This window comes from Muntiacus reevesi, chromosome 4 (assembly GCF_963930625.1).
Source record: "Muntiacus reevesi chromosome 4, mMunRee1.1, whole genome shotgun sequence".
Classification (NCBI taxonomy): Eukaryota; Metazoa; Chordata; class Mammalia; order Artiodactyla; family Cervidae; genus Muntiacus; species Muntiacus reevesi.
The window spans coordinates 115184811-115204198 of record NC_089252.1 but is presented as its reverse complement, the minus strand read 5'-3'; the positions used below and the strand labels follow the sequence as shown (position 1 = coordinate 115204198).

Sequence of the window (19388 nt, the reverse complement as noted above, 5' to 3'; positions counted from 1 at the left end):
TATCAATAACCTCAGATACACAGATGACACCACCCTTATGGCAGAAAGTGAAGATGGACTAAAAAGCCTCTTGATGAAAGTGAAAGAGGAGAGTGAAAAAGTTCACTTAAAGCTCAACATTCAGAAAACTAAGATCATGGCATCTGGTCCCATCACTTCATGGGAAATAGATGGGGAGACAGTGGAAACAGTGTCAGACTTTATTTTGGGGGCTCCAAAATCACTGCAGATGGTGTTTGCAGCCATGAAATTAAAAGACGCTTATTCCTTGGAAGGAAAGTTATGACCAACCTAGATAGCATATTAAAAAGCAGAGACGTTACTTTGCCAACAAAAGTCCGTCTAGTCAAGGCTATGGTTTTTCCAGTGGTCATGTATGGATGTGAGAGTTGGACTGTGAGGAAAGCTGAGCTCTGAAGAATTGATGCTTTTGAACTGTGGTGTTGGAGAAGACTCTTGAGAGTCCCTTGGACTGCAAGGAGATCCAACCAGTCCATCCTAAAGGAAATCAGTCCTGAATATTCATTGGAAGGACTGACGCTGAAGCTGAAATTCCAATACTTTGGCTAACTCATGTGAAGAGTTGACTTATTGGAAAAGACCCTGATCCTGGGAGGGATTGGGGGCAGGAGGAGAAGGGGATGACAGAGGATGAGATGGCTGGATGGCATCACTGACTCGATGGGCATGAGTTTGAGTAAACTCCAGGAGTTGGTGATGGACAGGGAGGCCTGACTTGCTGCAGTCCATGGGGTCACAAAAGAGTTGGACACGACTGAGCAACTGAACTGAACTGAACTAATGGTTTTTCCAGACGGATGTGAGAGTTGGACAGTAAAGAAGGCTGAGCGCCGAAGAATTGATGCTTTTGAGCTGTGGTGCAGGAGAGGACTCTTGAGAGTCACTTGGACAGCAAGGAGACCCATCAGTCCATCCTAAAGGAAATGAGTCCTGAATGTTCATTGGAAAGACTGATGCTGAAGTTGAAACTCCAGTACTTTGGCCACCCGATGGGAAGAACTGACTCAAGTGAAAAGACCCTGGTGCTGGGAAAGATTGAAGGCGGGACGAGAAGGGGGTGACAGAAGATGAGATGGTTGGATGGCATCATTGACTCGATGGGCATGAGTTTGAGCAAGCTCTGGGAGATGGTGATGGACAGGGAAGGCAGTCCATGGGGTCGCAAAGAGACTGAGCGACTGAGCAACTGAGCGACTAGAGTAGCCGTCATACTGTCCGAGAAGCACCAGCTATTGTATTACTCAGTGGGTGTTGTTCTCCCTGTTTTACCGATGGGGCTCAGAGAAGAGAAGGAACTTGTCCAGGTGTGTAGGTGTAGGAAGGGGTGGAGCCCACGCCTCAAACCAGGTCTCCTGACCCCAGAGCACAGGCGTCAGCATCAGGTGGGAGGGCGGGTTCTCTCGGGGGCTGTGGGGCCACTCGGGGCTGCAGGTGACAGAGAGCGGCAGCCCCCCAACCTTGGGTGGACGGGAGCAGGCCCCTGGCTGTAGCTCTCATGAGCTAAGAGGGCAGCTCAGCTGAAGCCGCGGGGCGCTCGGGAGCTCAGGTGTGCGATGGTGACCAGAGACAGCTCACCCGCTTAGAGCAGGGCAGTTCTGAGTGGGGACGAGGCCCGAGTGGGTGGAGCAGACACAGATGTCGGTGACAGTCATCTGAGAAGGACAGATGTCTCCAGGAGGCGAGAGCTGAGGGTTACGGTGTGGGGGCTGGCGTGCCCAGGCGACTGCGGGCAGGGGGCAGGTGTGCATGGGGCAGGGGCACCGAGCCAGGCCCCGGACGTCAGGACACGGGGCGCTGCTGGGAGCCGGCAGGGACCACGGTGAAGGAAAGAGGCAACTGTTTAAAGGCCGAGCAGGTCTCAACCCAATAGGCCTGCAAACAGCACAAAACAGGAGTTATGGGAGTGGCTTCTCCGTCTGCGCAGGACAGGACGCTGGGGCGAGATCGGTGGTCCCTGGCATACACGGGGCTGTGCTGAGGGCCGGCCACGCAGCCTGGGGCTTATTACCCTGCTTTGCACAGCGACGATGACAGTGATCGCTATTATATTGCAGGGGCCGCGAGGCCTCTCTGCGACTTAGCTCTTCACTGAGGATGCAGAGCGTTTCCGCCCGCAATCCTCTGTGATCAGTGTGACAGCTTCTAAAACAGTGCTTCTTAAAATCTTTCGGTCTCAGACCCATATATGTCCTCTTAAAAATGATGTGAGGCCCCTAAGAGGTTTCGTTTCTGTAAGTTGTATCTATCCATGGTTACCACGTGAGAAGATAACACTGAGAAAAAACATATAACTTGCCACTCATTCTAAGAGAGCAACCATAGACTGTTTTAGGGCTTCCCTGGTGGCGCTCATGGTAAAAGAACGCACCTGCCAATGCAGGAGACACAGATTTGACCCCTGGGTCGGGAAGATCCCCCGGAGAAGGGAATGGCAACCCACTGCAGTACTCTTGCCTGGAGAATCCCATGGACAGAGGGGCCTGGCGGGCTACAGTCCACTGTGTTGCAGAGAGTCAGACTTGACTGAAGCGACTTAGCACGCACAGACCATTTTATGTTAACATAAATAGCACTTATGAAAAACAGTTGTTTTCCAAAATTTTAGTGAGAAGGGTAGTAGTGAAGTCGCTCAGTCGTCTCCGACTCTGCGACCCCGTGGACTGTAGCCCACCAGGCTCCTCCATCCATGGAATTTTCCAGGCAAGAGTGCCAGAGTGGATTGGCATTTCCTCCTCCAGCGGATCTTCCCGACCCAGGAATGGAACTCAGGTCTCCCATGTTACAGGCAGACACTTTACCGTCTGAGCCACCGTTGAGAAGAGTAACCAGGTTTTAATTTTTTTTTTTTTTTTTTTTAATTTTTGGCTGTGCTGGTCCTTCAATGCGGTGCATGGGCTCAGTGGCCCCGTGGCTTGTGAGATCCTAGTTCCACAACCAAGGCTAGCACCCTCGTCCCCAGCACTGGCAGCTGGATTCTTAACCACTGGACCACCAGGGAAGTCCCTAGGTTTTACATTTTTGCAAACATGTTGTTCACGTCTGGCTTCGTAGGAGACACCTGGATTCTCCTCTGTTGAGAATTCCGTCTGTTGAAAGTGTTGTTTTGTTCAGCTTCGGTGCAAATCCAGGCTCACAGATACGTAGTTGGAAAAGGGAGGTGGAACCCCACAGTTTCTCAGACCAGACTTAGGGTTTTCTAGAAGGAGACAGAGAACTACTATCCTCAAGCTGGAGACAGCTGAGCCCCGGGCAGAGGACCGGGACTGCCAACTCTTCCTGCGTCTGTTTAGCCAGGAGGGTCCCTGAGGGAGGCCTCTTCCCCCCGCTCCGGCCCTGCCCTGGTCCCAGGACAGCCGGCACTGGGCCGGCGGGTCTGCTGGGGCCTGGGGCGGAAGCGTGGCTGGGCGGCCCCGGGGGAGCGGCGGAGATAAGCGGCTTGGAGCTCCCGGGGCAGAGGGGTGGCCGCCTGGCGTAACACCCACAGCGCCAGCCTGAGAAGTGCGATAGCGCAGGCCCCGGCCCCCATGCTCCTGGGAGGAGCCCTGTTCCCAGAAGTCTGTCCCTGGACACTGCCGTCAGCCTCGGAGTTCATTTCCTGGTTAAACAAACATCTGTATGAAACGGGCCCAGTGGGGCCACGCCCAGGAGCAGCTTCGGGGGAGAGTCCCGGGCACATGGCTTTGCCAGGCCCCCTTCTTGTCCGGCTGGTGAAGACGCATCCATCACGGGCACAATCAGAAAGCAGGATGGCCCCCGCGTCCCACCCGGAGTCGGCCCGTCCAGCGGGAGGGTTGGGGAGGGACGTGCGGAGTGGCCCGGGCCCAGAAGCGCCTCCCGACAGCCTGCAGCCTGTGACAATGGCGGTGGCGACAGCTCCAGAAGCTTGGGCGGGACGTGACCCCTCCGTCCATCACCTCCTCATCCGGGCCGTGCAGCGGAGGGACACTGACCCCCCCAGCTTCCCGACGAGAAGGCAGGCGTCTGAGCGGGGCTTGCGCCCGATCCTGCCGGGCGGTGGGTCGGGAAGCGTCCCGACTTCCAGCCCTGTTCTCCTTGCTGGGTGCCAGCGTGGGTGCTGCTCTGAGGCGGGGGTGGGCACCAACCCTGGGCGCCCCTGCAGTGCTGGACGCCTGCCGCCACCCTCACAGTGCAGGTCCAGGACGGGTGTTTCCCGATTGGAAGCCTCCGCCTCCTTCAGTGAACCGAAACCCACTTACTGAGCGCTTGCCGAGGGCCAGGCACGCCGCGAAGTGCATCAGGGGTGAGGCTGACTCCCTGTGGCTGAGTCCAGCGTCTGCCCCTGACAAGCTGTGACTCTGGGCAAAGCGTAGGACTTAGTTGTGCCTCAGTTTCCTCATCTGTAAAATGGTTCATAAGTGCAGCTACCTCCTAGGTTGTTGGGAAGGTTCGATGAGATAATACATGTGAAAATCCAGAGCTAAACTTAAGTGTTCAGTAAATGCTGGCTGGGACGTTATTGTTATTCTTTCCTGGTGGCTCAGATGGTAAAAAAAATCTCCCTGCAATACAGGAGACCTGGGTTCGATCCCTGGGTCTCGAAGATCCCCTGGAGAAGGGAATGGCGACCCACTCCAGGATTCTTGCCTGGAGAATCTCATGAACAGAGGAGCCTGGCGGGCTACAGTTCGGGTTGCAGAGTCAGATCATTAGTAGGTATTATTATCAGCCATGTTTTCCAGATGGAGCTGGGAGAAGAGGAATAACTTGTCCAAGGGTTTAAGTGTAGGAAGGGGAGGAGCCCAGCACTTGAACCCAAGCCTTCCCACCCCAGAGCACAGGTCTCAGCATCAACCTGGATACAAGTGAGAATGGACACACAGGCCCCTGGAAGATCGGCAGTTGTCTTGACTCTCGTCCTTGTCTCATAGAACGCATCTCCTGACCCCCGTCCATCCTCTACAAAGTGAGTCTCGTTACGGAAGCTTGACCACAAGGTTTCCTTAACCCTCCAGACCCGTCTTGGCAGGATACATTTCCAGCGTGAGAGTTTTGTTTCCGAAGCCTTTTTGCGTGCGGGAGTCTGCAGGACCCCTGCTTGGGAGGTGGGCTGCCCTCGGCGGCCACAGAGCCCACGCCAGCCCTGCGGATGCAGAAGACAGACTTCGACGTGGTGCCTGTTGGGGGCAGGAGGCCGGGTGAGGCCTCACCGGTTTCCCCCTGCTCTGCAGCAGAGGGGGCAGTGAGAGGCCAAAGGAGGGACTAACCACGGGCCCACGTTCTGCTGAATCTGGGTGGCCTTGGAGAGACCGGAATCTCCAAGACACTGTACTCTTACGTAGGAAGCAGTTAGCAACAGACCAGTCAGGGAAGCAAGCTCATTTATTGAGCACATACATTGTATCTCAGTTCCATTCGTTCACTCAGACGTGTCTTGAGCTTCTCCTGTGTGCCGGGGCAGCGTTAGGTAGTGTGACTGCCGTAAAGAGAAGGATGCAAGAAGCAGGTTAGAGCGGAGGTGCCCGCCGGGGGCGAGCTCGTGCTGCAGGGGCCATTCGGCAGTGTCTGGAGGCACATCCGGTTGTCACAGCTCTGGGCAGGGCTGCGGCTGTCATCCGGCAGGCAGAGGCCGGGGACGCTGTTGACGGGCAGCAAAAATGGTGGGGCCCAGAGTGTCAGCAGGGTCAAGGCCGCTGAGAACCTTGAGTGAGAACCTAAGAGAGACCCAAAGTGAGAACCCGGGGTGAGACTGGTCACGGATGGCCACGCCGAGGGTGTGTGTGGCTTTTGAGCAGAGACCTGAAGAAGTCTGAGAGTGAGAATGAGAAGATTCAGGAATTGCTTGGTGGTCCAGTGGCTAAGGCTCCACGCTCCCGATGCAGGGAGCCCAGGTTCCGTCCCCGGTCAGGAAACTGGATCCGACATGGCGCAGCGGAGAGTTCACACGTGAGGAGCTCATTCACTCAGTTGTGTCTGACTCTTTGCGTCTCTGTGGAGTGTAACCTGCAAGGCTCCTCTGTCCATGAGATTTCCCAGACACAAATACTGCGTTGGGGTGCCATTCCCTTCTCCAGGGCATCTTCCCTACCCAAGGATCTAACCTGCGTCTCTTGCATCTCCTGCATTGGCAGGCAGATTCACATAGCACAACTAAAACCCCATATCCCACAGTGAAGATCAAAGATTCCACGTGCCGCAACTAAGACCCAGTGCAGCCAAGTAAATAAGAATAAATTTTCTTTAATTAAAAAAAAGAGAAGACCTGGGGAAGAGTGTCGCAGGCAGAGGGAAGGAGGGCAGTTAGGAGGGCATCGTCCCAGAGCCAGCATGTGAGACCGGCTGGTCACTCTCTGCATGTTTCAGGTGAAGAAGCGGAGGCTCCGAGGTTGCGGTGCACTGGCCGTCTCACAAGTACACGATGCCGGGGCCGGGGTTGGAACTTGGGTGCACCCAGTTCCAGGGTCTGTGTTCCTCGGCCTCCGCCGCTGCTGTCGGAGGAGGGGCTCGGCCTTGACCCCGCAGTGGGGGCCGTTCCCTGCTTGGCCCTGAAGGTGATTCATTCCGGCTCCATCCCTGGGTGCTGGGTTCCGTTCCTGGTACCGCCTCTGGGCCCAGAAACCGCAAGCACAGGGACAGCTGGTACTCTAGCATTTCCCTAGTGCCAGCCCGTTCCGGGTGTGCGATGCAGATGCGGACACAGCCGCGAAGAGAGCACTTCCTCTGTGCACGTCTGTGTGTGTTAGTCTAAGTCGTGTCCGATTCTTCGCGACCCCATGGACTGCACCCCACCAGGCTCCTGTGTCCATGGGGATTTCCCAGGCAAGAATACTGGAGCGGGTTGCCATTGCCTCCTCCAGGGGATCCTCCCGACCCAGAGATCGAACTCAGGTCTCCCGCATTGCCGGCAGATTCTTTACTCTCTGAGCCAGCAGGGAAGCTCCATGTGTGTACACTTGTTTAAACTTCGCAATATGCATGTGTGTGAGATACCATTATAGGACTGTGCCCATTTTACAGACAGGAAAGTCGAGGTACAGCAAGGTTAAATGACTTGTTTAACAAGTACGAGGCAGAAGCGGGATCTGAGCCCAGACTGCCTGGTTCTGGCGTCCGAGCAGCTGCTCCCTTGACAGGCGGTGCGTTTTCTGGTCGTGGGTGTAGATCGTCACTTCTCAAGTGTAATAGCTCAGAGGTTGAGCAGAGAAGGGCCTTCAGAGGTCACTCCGCTCACACACACGGGAAGCTGAGGTCTGACCTGGGAAAGTGACTTTGCGGGTCCACACGGGGAGGGAATGAGAGGCCAGGAGACGTGGGGCCCCCGGCGCCCTCTGCTCCACCGCGACTCAGCCTCCCAGCCTCACCCGCACAGGCGCCGTGTCCGTCCCGTCACTGCCCCGCAGGATCTCTGCTGGTCCAGATCCTCCGCAGTGTCTGATACTGGCAAGTCTGGGGCCGCAGGGTGTGCCCATGGCAGAAGGCCTGGGCCTCTGCCTCCGCCCCTGCCCTTGCCCGTCCTTCCCGTTTGTAGCCAGAATCTCAGTTATTCTCCTGTCTCAGAGGTGCGGAGGCTGTGGTTCACACGGGTTAAATGGCTCTCCTTCGCGGTCAGCCAGGAGAGTCGGTGCTTCCCAAGTGGCGTAAACAGTCATTCTTTCTTTTGGTAACACAGGAGGGCAGCCCCGTGCCGGGCACCGTCTGCAGAGACGCACCTCCCAGGCCCTGCCTCCGGGGAGAGGCAATCGGTGTCCTGAGAGGTGATGCCCATAAAGGACATCTAATCCAACCAGTTGCAGAGGGGAATCCAGGGGGCTTCTTGGAGGAGGCAGTAGACACCTTGGCTAAGTCTCCAAGGATAACTGGGAGGTGGGCAGGCAGAGATGGAGAGGCCCCTGGGGACAGCAAGCACAGAACCAGGAAGAGAGGGCTCGCTTGGCATGGAGGACCACAGGTTGTTCAGAACCTGCCCGGCTGTGGGCAGAGTCCCCTTGGGCGGCTTACTAAGCCCTCGGGGGCAGCAGGCACCGGGCTGGGCATTAGATGCTGCTGATGTCCCGTCCCCATTGCCGGCGGGGCAGCCAAGGTGTGGTGAGGCTGAACACCGCCCTGGTGGTGAGTGCTGGGGGGTGGGATGGCTGAGAAGCGTGTGGAGTCCTCCTCCGACAGCGTGACGGTCCTTCTGTTGGCCTGACTGGCGCCTGTGGAGCTGGGCTTCCCGTCCTGCCGCCCCCGTGGGTACGGTCCCTCCTGATGACTCTGCTTTCCTCCCGCAGGTGGAGGGACAGTCCAGAGCCCACGTCATCGCGCAGGAGCTGCTGTCTTCAGAGAAAGCGTGAGTCCCTGAGTCGCGGCCTGTGGCCTTGAGCTTGGTAACAGAGTGTCAGCCCCTGCCCAGCTTGTGCAGAACGAGAATTAATGCCCACTCCACCCTCTCTCCCCCTGCAGATACGTGGAGATGCTCCAGCACTTGTATCTGGTGAGTTAGTCATTTCAATTGTCCAGAGCGAATTGCCCTCTGACACGGCTATGATACAAGGGGCAGAAAAGCAATAGAGGAGACAGAGGTGCCTTCCACTAGCAGAGACCCCGTTCACCGGGGTTCTCGGGGAAGCCGGTCCCCTGATTCCTGTGCTTCGGGGGGCGGATGGCATGGGCTTCCCATGGAGCTGCACTCTGCCTGGGTAGGGGGTGGGGGGTGTATGGGGAATGTGCTAAGGTTTCCGGAAGGGTGTTTGCAGTCTCCTTGACCCTCAGATTGAGGAAGACAGAAGGAAGACAGGTGTCGTTCTGGGTTGTAGCTGTGTGTGTTGAGTTCAGGTGTGTGGGGTGGGGGCACGCATGTGCATGCGTGTGCGTGTGCATGTACATGTATGTGCACGCACTGTGTGTTTAGGCCTCTGGGGAAGGGGTGACGTGTTTGCACAATGACCCAAGCGGCTGGGGTAGTGAGAGGTTGTCTCAGTCACCCTGGCATTGGGGCAGCAGCGCCTGAGCCCGTGGGAGGGGTGGAGGCAGTCCTCTGGACTTTCAGAGGAAAGCAGGCCAGATTGGGGACTGCCTGGATTTGCGGCTCGACCACCCTCCACAGCCCGCCACACTGCCTGCAGTCCCCCTGAGCCATCCGTTCCCTCCCGTTCAGTGGACGTTTTTGGACACACGCTGTGTGACGGGAGCTGGGGGTGGAAAGTGGGATCAGACCGGGCCCTTCCCCAAGGGCAGTCTGGCCAGTGAAGGAGACAGATGAGTGAGATGGGCAGTTATCCGAGGCGCGGGGGAGTAACTGACAACCTCAGGGAGTCTCGGCAGGCTTCCTGGAGGAGGTGGCGTTGGGGCTGCGTCATAAGGAGGGGCAGGGGAGGGGGCACAGCAGAGCCGCAAGGACACGCGTCACATAAAGGCTCTGGTGGCAGCTCCCGGCTCGGCCGAGCTCTCACCCTCTGCAGGCTCCTCGGAGGTCGCCTTCTGGTCCTCTGCTTCGTGTGATCCCTTCCGTCCTTCCAAGAGCATCAGAGCTGGGAGCGTCCGTCCTGAACGTTGCGTGGGTGGTGACATGGAGGCCCAGAGGGGGTAACTCGGCCAGGGTCATGCGGTGACCGGGCCGGGATGAAGCCCTGGGTCTCCTGATTCCTGGTGCGCTCCCGTCGCGTGTCGGGAGCTCCTCGGCGTAGGGGCCTCCCTGGAGGCAGCAGGCACCAGCGCCCAGCCAGGTATCCGGTTGAATCCCGCTGAGGTCCCTGTCGGTGACATCACCCTGGTGTCCCGTTGCCGCCACCAGGGTCCCCAGGAGGGGGACAGAGCACTGCTGATCTCTGCTCCCAGCCCCTGGTTTTCGCCCTTCTGGCTCAGGACTTTTTGTGCAAGGTTAAACCCCCATGCCCTTGGGCGTGAAGCAAACCAGCCCCAGGGATGAACCTCAAAGATGCATTTAGCAATGGCTACGGGAAGCACGACTCTCCCGAGGCTGATGTTCTCTCGCTTGCTTCTGAGCTGGCCGTGTATCCGAGGGGCTGGGCCTTTCTGTTTTATGACTTCGTTAAGAGGGTTCTAACTGGGAAGCTTCCATCTGGGCTTGCACTGCTTCCTGCCAGTTGGAAAGATGCTGAAACCGCTGGTAATCCATGACTATATCCTGAGGAGGGAAAAAAAGAGCCCATAAAAAAAAAAATCACAGTTCACAAGCTAGTGTGGGAAATTGTGGTCTGGATTTGCACTGTGACATCAGTGTTTACGGGGAGAGACGTGGCAGAAACACCCCAGTGAGACTCTTGAGTCCTAGCCAGGGACACTGGTCCAAAGGAGACCACAGACTCTGGGATGTTCTCCACCACTGCCCTCCCCCAGGGTCTTTGCCTGATTGCTGAGGTTGGTGGGTGCTCTTAAGAATTTCTCCATGGAGATCCACTGCTGTTGAAATCCCAAGGCTGCCCTGTCGTGGAGAGGGACCAATGGCCCATTCATTCCAGAACACTCCTCAGCTCCACTGTGCTCTTGATGAGAGGCAGATGGGGATGGCCTCTGACCTTCTGTGTTTCGGATTCAACTTCGTGTTTCTCATGTTGTAGATGGAGCTATCTCTGGGATTAGTAAAATTTCTGGTCATCTGGAATTGAATTCTGATGGTCAGGATCTTGTTTTCGTATAGCCTATGAACTAAAAATGGATTTCACATATTTTAAACACTTGCGGGGAAAAAAGGCAAAGAAGAATTATGTGAGTGAGACCATATGTGGCTCACAAAGTCTGAAATATTTATCATCTGGCCTTCACAGGGAATTTTGCTGACTTCTGGTTTAAAGGCTTGTTCTGTCCTTCCATGAACCAAGTCCTAAATATATTCATCCACCCATCCACCTGTCCGTATTTTCAATTTATCATCCACTCATCTAGCCAGGATTTCATCCACTTGTTTTTCCTTTCATCTGTGCATGCAGTTAATGACGTATGCATCCACCCAGTCATTCATCACACTCCCCGTCCAGCCATCTACCCATCTATCCATCCATCCATCCAGCCAGCCAGCCAGTCAGCCAGCCAGCCAGCCATCCATTCAGCCATCCACCCACCCATCCATCCACCCAGTCTTTCATCAAACTCCCCATCCACCCACCCACCCATCCATCCATCCATCCATTCAGTTGTCCACCCACCCATCTGTCCATCTAGTCCTTCATCAAACTCTCCATCTATGCATCCATCGATCTATTAATCCACCCACCCATGTATCCTATCATTCATCAAATTCCCCATCCACCTACCCATCCATCCATCCATCCATCCATTCACCCAGCCAGCGAGCCAGCCATACACCCATCCATCCATCCAGTCATTCATCAAACTCCCCATCCACCCATCCATCCGTCCATCTATCCATTCATCCAGCCATCCATCCATCCATACACCCATCCATCCATCCATACACCCATCCATCCATCTATCCACCCACCCATCTATCCATCTAGTCATTCATCAAACTCTCCATCTATGCGTCCATCCATCCATTCAACCATTCACCCATGTATCCCGTCATTCATCAGATTCCCCATCCAGCTACCCATCCATCCATCTGTCCATCCATCCATCCATTCATCCAGCCAGGCAGCCAGCCATCCACACACCCATCCATCCATTCAGTCATTCATCAAACTCCCCATCCATCCATCCATCCATTCATCCACCCTCCCACCATCTATCCATCTGACTTACCCGTTCCTTCTGGACAGAACATGCCAGGATGTTTCCAACACCATAGGCACTGGGATAGGCCTTGGGTCCACAAGATGGAAAAGGCCCAGAACCTTCCCTTGAGCAGGCGTCTCTTTCTCTGTTGAGGGGAGGGTGGAAGTAGGGAGGAGAACTGCACGTGAGCCACAGTGCTGCTCTGTGGGGAATGTGACTTGTGCGGATGTCCTCAGGAGCGTGGGGATGGACAGGCTGATTCCCCTTGGGTGTATCCAGGAAGGTAGGCGGAAGAGCTGCCACGGACACGGAGTTTGAGGAAGTCCCCAGGCCCGGGTGGTGGAGGAGGACAGGTGGTCAACCCAGGAGCACTCCCGGGCCTGAAGGTACATGTAACGTGTGGAGAACAGGCGCTGTCAATGCCCCTTTAGCTTGGGTGCATTTGGAGAGGCGGGCTGGAGATGGAATGAAGGGTCAAGTCAGAGCCAAGGTTAGAACCGGACTGAGATGTCCCTAAAAATGCCAGGCTCGGTGGCTTCTGCTTTTCCTCGCATAGAGTGAGTCACTGGCGATTTTGAAGTGATGTGGTCCCGGACACCTTCAGGTCTCGGTTTTCTCATCTGCAGAACATCCCTCTCCTGGCAGACACAGAGCATTCCCACCCTCGGTCTCCCCTTTGGGCTCAGACGCTGTAGGCCTGTGCAGAAGCCAGCGTGCCGACTGGGAGAAGCGGCTGGAAGCTGTCACCGTCTGAGACCCCAGGAGAGGCCCCTCCCCGGGGAGGCCCTCCTTGACCCGATCCTCACCTGTGTCTGCACCGACTCCTCCGACCGCTTCCTCCCTGCTGTCCTTCAGACGCTGTAGACAGTCACGTCTGTGCGTTTTGCCCCTGCGGTTCTGGGGGAGCCCCGCGAGGCGGGCTGCGGGTGTGGGTTCGATCTGCTGAAGGTGCGGGGGTGGCTGTTGGGTGACCCCCACAAGAGTGCTGGTGGCTTGCAGCGCTGCGGACCGTGAGCCCGGCGACCGCGGGAAGGGGAGGGCGGGCTGACCTGTTGGCTCGTTAAGGCAGCAAGCGCTGGAGGGGGTCAGGCTAAGCCTGGGGACAGATGGTGGGTTAAGTCGCGGGGGTGGAGGGTGGGGGCTTGGGGAAGGATGTGCTCGGGAAGTGTTAATTGGAGAGCGGTTAGCTGACGCTCCAGGAGAGGGCTCTCAGCCTGGGGTGGGGGCGCTGAGGACTGGCAGGCTCTTAGGAAGGAGCGAAAGGACTTGGGGAGGGGGATTAGGCAGACACAGTGCAGAAGGGCAAGGAGAGGCTCACGGGTCCGCCCTGAGCCCTCCCTCTGACAGCGAACCCCCCTAACCCTTCTCGGTGGCGGTGACCGCGAGGAAGGGTGTCAGGGGGCATCAGGAGCACCATGGACTCAGCCCGACTCCCCACACTGCCCAGAGAAAGCGGGGAGTCACTCAGCCCTCTGTCTTACCAGGACGTAGGAGGTTCATTTGGCGGCGGCCTCGGTGCTGACATGAATGACTGGGCCAAACGCAGGGCCTAGAGGGACTTACCGGCGAGTTTAAGACTTTATTTACCTAAACTGGTGACTGTCAGTTTGGGCCCGCTAGCCCCCCTTCCCCACCCAGCCGTGGGGCTCTGGCGGAGCTCCTCCGGCGTGCGCTTGGCAGTTTACTTACGTTAGCTCACTCAGTCGCACGCGGTTTGTGCTCAGCAACTATTTCTCAGGCGGTTGGGTGTGTCCCAAACTGAGCCCCAGAGAAGGTGACTTACCCAGTCACACAGCCAGTGAGCGGCAGAGCCAGGCCTGTGTGACTCCAGAGCCCTGAGAAACTGGCTGGTGTTCAGTCGCTCAGTCACATCCAGCTCTTGGCGACCCCATGGACTGCAGCACCCCAGGCTTCCCTGTCCGTCGCTGCGTCCCGGAGTTTGCTCAGACTCATGGCCATCGCGCCGATGACGCCATCCAACCATCTCATCCCCGTCGTCCCCTTCTTCTGCTGGCCCCAACCTTTCCCAGCATCAGGGTCTTTTCCAGTGAGTCGGCTCTTTGCATCAGGTGGGCGAAGTATTGGAGCTTCAGCTTCAGCATCAGTCCTTCCAATGAGTATTCAGGGTTAACCTCCTTTAGGATGGACTGGCTGGATCTCCATGCAGTCCAAGGGACCCTCCAGAGCCTTCTCAAACACCACAGTTCAAAAGCATCAATTCTTCGGTGCTCAGCTTTCCTTATGGTCCAGCTCTCACGTGTGTGCACTAAGTCACTTCGTGTTCGACTCTTCACAACCCCGTGGACTGTAGCCCATCAGGTTCCTCCGTCCATGGGATTCTCCAGGCAAGAATACTAGAGTGCGTTGCCATTTCCTTCTCCAGTAGGGGATCTTCTCAACCTAGGAATCGAACCCTCATCTCTTTCGTCTCCTGCATTGGTAGGAGGGTTTTTTACCAGTAGCACCACCTGGGAAGTCCCCAGCTCCCACATCCATACACAGATAGATGTGGGACATTCCAGTGAGCTGGCAAGGAGCCTGAGGAGGGAGGAATTCATGTGAGCGAGAGGAATGAAGTCAAGGAAGGCTTCCTGGAAGAGGAGATGTTGAGATGGACATGGATGGATAGGAAGTAGAAACAGGCTTTTCGGCAGGTAGAAGCAGCAGAAACAAGTTCACAGAGGGGAGGGCTTGGGAGTGTGGGCAGAACAGGAAGAGTCTGGAGGCCTGGTCTTCAGACAGAGCCTGAATGCCACGATGCTTTGTGTTTTAAAAGGGAAGCATAGGAATCTCCAAGCCCTCAGGACTCGAGCAAGGCAGGTGCAGGGAAGGAGTTGTATCGGAGGTTGGCTTGGTGGGTTTGGTGGTGGGCAGTGGCACTGGGGGACCCCAAGTGTAACCCAGACTAAGCCCCCAAACGGCTTCCTCCTGGGAGAGTGGGTGCAGAACCAAGAAAATTCTGTGTTTCTCAGGGACAGGGAGAGTAACCGTCTCTGACTTACCTTTGCAACCCCTGCCCGTTGAGAAATAGTTTTTAATCAACTTGGAGGGGTAGGGTGGGGGTTAGGTTTGTAAGTGTTTGCTGGGCTCTTCCAAGGCAGAGAGCGCATCGATCTTTGGGAGAAGCAGAGAGAAGGCTTTAGTCGTGTGAGAAGACGTGCTTCCTTTCCCCCTGAGCTGGTGGGGTGAGCGGGTGACGGGCTCCGCGTGCTGGGTGGTGTGGAGGCCGTAGCCGCTCGGGGCATCTTAGGCGAGGTGGTTCCCATTCTAGGCGTTGGCTCCTCCTTTTATGTTTTCATGTGACACGGGGAAAAATTGCCGTGCGACCTTAGAAACTCTCTTCCATCTCAGGGCCGCGCCGTGAAAAGGCTGGTGGGACTCAGATGTCTTTAGCCACGGAAGCTTGTTCTCAAAGGGAATGCCACTCAGGACGCCAAGACGAAGAGTGGGTGAAGCGGAGACACTTTTGTTCAGAGGCAGGGGGAGGCCACAGTCACCTCTGCCTCCCTTCCCCCTGGGTCTCCGCGGAGGACAGTGGGAGAAAGACATCTGCATCAGCAGGTCCCAAGGTGCAGTCCCTGAACCAGCAGTGTTAGCATCTCCTGGGAGCTTGAGGAAGAGGAGTATCCTTAGATCCCACCCCAGATCTCCTAGGTCGGAGACTTGGCGGGTGGGGCCTGGACATCTGTGTCCTCAGGAACCTGCAGGCAATACCCGTGTTGACACTGACATTTGAGGCCCACGGATGGGTGATCTTGTAAGTTCCCTGAGCACAGGCTGCCCGTGCCTGGGTACCCAGGAGCTTCAAAAAACACGGATGCTCATGTCGCACCCTCAGAGGTTTGTGATTCTTCGGTCCGGAGTGCAGCCTGATTGTTGGGAGTTGCAAGGCTGCCCCTGAAACTGAGAACCTAGTGGGAAAGTACCAAACATCCACTCAGCACGGTTGTGAGCAAAGCCAGGTCAGTGCGCGAGTGAAAGAAAAGCGGGTGAGACAGTCTGCTCCCTGCTTGACTGGAGGGACGATAACAGAAACATGCAGACAAGGGTAGGTAGCCTGACAGTGCAGAATTCTGTATAGTCATTACCTTCCAGGCTGGGACACACGTGAGTCCGCTGCAGGTAGGCAGTAGGTGGCCTGCGGAGTAGGTGAAGTCCCCAGAGAAACATGACACATTTATTAAGAGCCTCTACTTTGCTCTAGATACGTAAGTTTAAATAAATTGGACATGGATATATTTGGGTGCTTCCCTGGTGGCTCAGATGGTAAAGAATCTACCTGCAATTCAGGAGTCCTGGGTTCAATCCCTGGGTCAGGAAGATTCCCTGGAGAAGGGAATGGCAACCCACTCAAGTATTCTTGCCTGGAGGATCCCATGGACAGAGGAGCCTGGTGGGCTACAGTCCATGGGGTCACAAAGAGTCGGACGCGATGGAGCGACTAAGCATAGCGTATTTGGGAGAACAACGTAAAATATGCATTCATTTTTAAGCTGAAATAAGAAACTTCAGAGACATTCTGAGATCAGGGTGGCTCTCTTCAGACCATGACCCCAGATCTCTGGAGCCCATCCTCCACAACGAGAGAACCCGCACCCCGCAATGAAGATCGCACATGCCGCAGCTAAGACCCAGGGGCTAGTCGCTCAGTTGTGTCCCACTCTCTGCGACCCCATGGGCTGTAGCCCACCAGGCTCCTCTGTCCATGGGATTCTCCAGGCAAGAACACTGGAGTGGGTTGCCACGCCCTCCTCCAGGGGATCTTCCCAACCCAGGGGTTGAACCCAGGTGTCTTACGTCCCCTTTTAGCAAGTGGATTCTTTACCACTGTGCCACCTGGGAAGCCAGTGGAATTGTCGGGCCGTAGGGTGAGCGTAGATTTAGCTTCATTGGAAGCTGCCAAGTAGATTTATAACGGGCTGAAGCGACACGCACCCCGACTCCCAGCGTGTGGATCTAGCACTTCCCATGCACGCTGGCCAGCACACCTGCCGTCGGTGCTTATACTCACGGCCGCTGTGCCAGTCTGTAGTGGTTTCTCGTGTTGTTTCAACTTGCATTTCCCTGATGATTAATGACATTGAGTATCTTTCCTCTGTTTACTAGCCATTTGAAAATCCTCTTGTGAAAAATGTCCTTGACTTATTCTTTCATTGGGTTGTCTGTCCTTTTCTTAATGATTTGTGGGAGTTAAATATTCTGGACACAAGTCCATTTTCAGATATGGGACCGAACTCACATCTCTTGCATCTCCTGCATTGGTGGGCGGATTCTTTACCACTAGCGCCTTCCCACTGGTATAGTATAATCGTTCCAGTTTATCCAGTTCCTTGCACTGCTTGTTGTTATGTCTTTTTAATTATAACCATCCTGGTGGGTGTGAAGCGGTATCAGTTGTGGCTTTGATTTTGCATTTCCCTGATGACTAATGATGTTAGGCATCCTTCCACATGTTTCTTGGCCATTTGTATATATTTTTTGGAGAGGTGTCTTTTCGAATCCTTTGCCTATTTTTTTAATGGGTTGTCTTTTTACTATAATTCTGTGTACAGCCCCTAATCAGATACATGATCTGCAAATATATCTTCCCATTCTGTATCCTTGATAGTATTCTTTGAAGCACAGAAGTTTTAAATTTTGATAAACTCTAATTTATTTTTTCTTTCATCGCTGTGTTTCTGGTGTTGTATCTAAGAAAACTTTGAAAGTGAAAGTGAAAGTCGCTCAGTTGTGTCCAACTCTTTTGCCAACTGTATAATCTGACTGTATAGTCCATGGAATTCTCCAGGCCAGAATACTGGAGTGGGTAGCCTTTCCCTTCTCCAGGGGATCTTCCCAACTCAGGGATTGAACCCAGGTCTTCTGCAAAGAAAGTTTTGCCTAACCCCAAATCACGAAGATTTACTGTCATTTTTTAAGAGTTTTATAGTATTAGCTCTTACTTTTAGTCTTTCACTTTGAGTTAATTTTTGTGTATGAGCTAAAGACGGAGTCCGCATTCATTCTTTTGCATTCTTTTGCATATCTCAGCACCATTTGTAGAAAAGATTATTTTCCCATTGAATTTTCTTGGCACCCTTGTCAAAAATCAATTGACTATAAATGTGTGAGGATTTATTTCTGGATTCTCAGTTCCATTCCATTAACCTGAATATCCTTATGTCATTACCACAGTCTTGGTTCTTGTAGCCTCATAGTAAGTTTTGAAGTCAGGAAGTGTGATTCCTCCAGTTTTGTTCCTTTTTAAGATTGTTTGGGCTATTGTGGATCCGTTACATCTTCATATGAACTTTAGGATCAGCTTGTCAATTTCTGTTAAAAAAAAAAAAGGCAGCTGGGATCTCGATAGGGATTGATGTGAATCTGTCAAATCGGAGTGTGCTGATCTGTTAACAGTATTAAGTGGTGTACTTTTCTGTCTGTTCATTATGTTAATTTTTGAGAGCTTGATATTGAAACTCCAACTAAAAATATGAATTTATCTACTTTAAAAGATTGTTTTAATATATAGTGGAACTAGAGATCTCTTCAAGCAAATTGGAGATCAAGGGAACATTTCATGTAAAGATGGGCATGATAAAGGATAGAAGCAGTAAGGACCTAACAGAAGCAGAAGAGATTAAGAAGAGGTGGCAAGAATATACAGAACTGTACAAAAGGTCTTAATGACCCAGATAACCACGATGGTGTGATCACTCACCTAGAGCCAGACATCCTGGAATGCGAAGTCAAGTGGGCCTTAGGAAGCATCACTACGAACAATGCTAGTGGAGGTGGTGGAATTCCAGCTGAGCTATTTCAGATCCTAAAAGATGATGCCGTTAAAGTGCTGCACTCAATACGTCACCAAATTTGGAAAACTCAGGAGTGGCCAGAGGACTGGAAAAGGTCAGTTTTCATTCCAGTCCCAAAGAAGGGCCATGCCCAAGAATGCTCACACTGTCGTGCAACTGTGCTCATTTCACGTGCTAGTAAGAATATGCTCAAAATCCTTCAAACTAGCCTTCAGCAGCATGTGAACCGAGAACTTGCAGATGTACAGGCTGGATTTAGAAAAGGCAGAGGAACCAGAGATCAAATCATCAGCATTCATTGGATTATGGAGAAAACAAGGGAATACCAGAAAAATATCCACTTCTGCTTCACTGACTACATCAAAGCCTTTGACTGTGTGGATCACAACAAACTGAAAAATTCTTAAACAGAGGGGAATACCGGACCTTACCTGCCTCCTGAGAAACCAGTATGCAGGTCAAGAGGCAACAGTTAGAACCAAACATGAAACAACGGACTGACTGCCTCCAGTTTGTTCTCCCAACAAAGTGAACTTTTAAAGAGAGATATCTGGTCATTTTACTCCCCTATTTAGCACCCTTCAGGATTCCCCATCACTCCAGGATGAAACCCAAGTCCCTTAAGAAGCCTGCAGGGCGCCTGTGAGATGGGTCCCGTCTGACCCCTCAGCATCCTCATCTTCCAATCTTGAGCGCACACACACATGCACTCACTTAGCCACACCCACAGCACTCAAACCACAGCCCGCTCAGCTCCTCCCCCACCTCAGGGCCTTTGCACCCACTGTCCCCAAGTGGGCACCACTCCCCCTCTTGTCTCCAGGGCGTGGCCTCCCTGGAGCTAAGCCCGGTCTCCTTCCCGGGGTCTGCACGGCCCCGGTGCTTTTCCAGCGTGACACTTACACCCTGTGTTGACGGCATCACGTTGCTCTCTGCCTTTCC

General features: G+C 54.2%; 1 protein-coding gene across 4 annotated transcripts in view; it reads left to right on the top strand.

Moving 5' to 3' along the window:
• Positions 1-19388, top strand: part of FGD5 (FYVE, RhoGEF and PH domain containing 5) — a 124070-nt gene that overhangs the window by 69195 nt on the left and 35487 nt on the right. For all 4 annotated transcript variants that reach the window (XM_065933974.1, XM_065933975.1, XM_065933976.1 and 1 more), the window contains exons 4-5: positions 8250-8308; positions 8422-8452. In XM_065933974.1, the coding sequence (XP_065790046.1) occupies positions 8250-8308; positions 8422-8452 (90 nt within the window). The remainder of the gene's footprint in view (positions 1-8249; positions 8309-8421; positions 8453-19388) is intronic.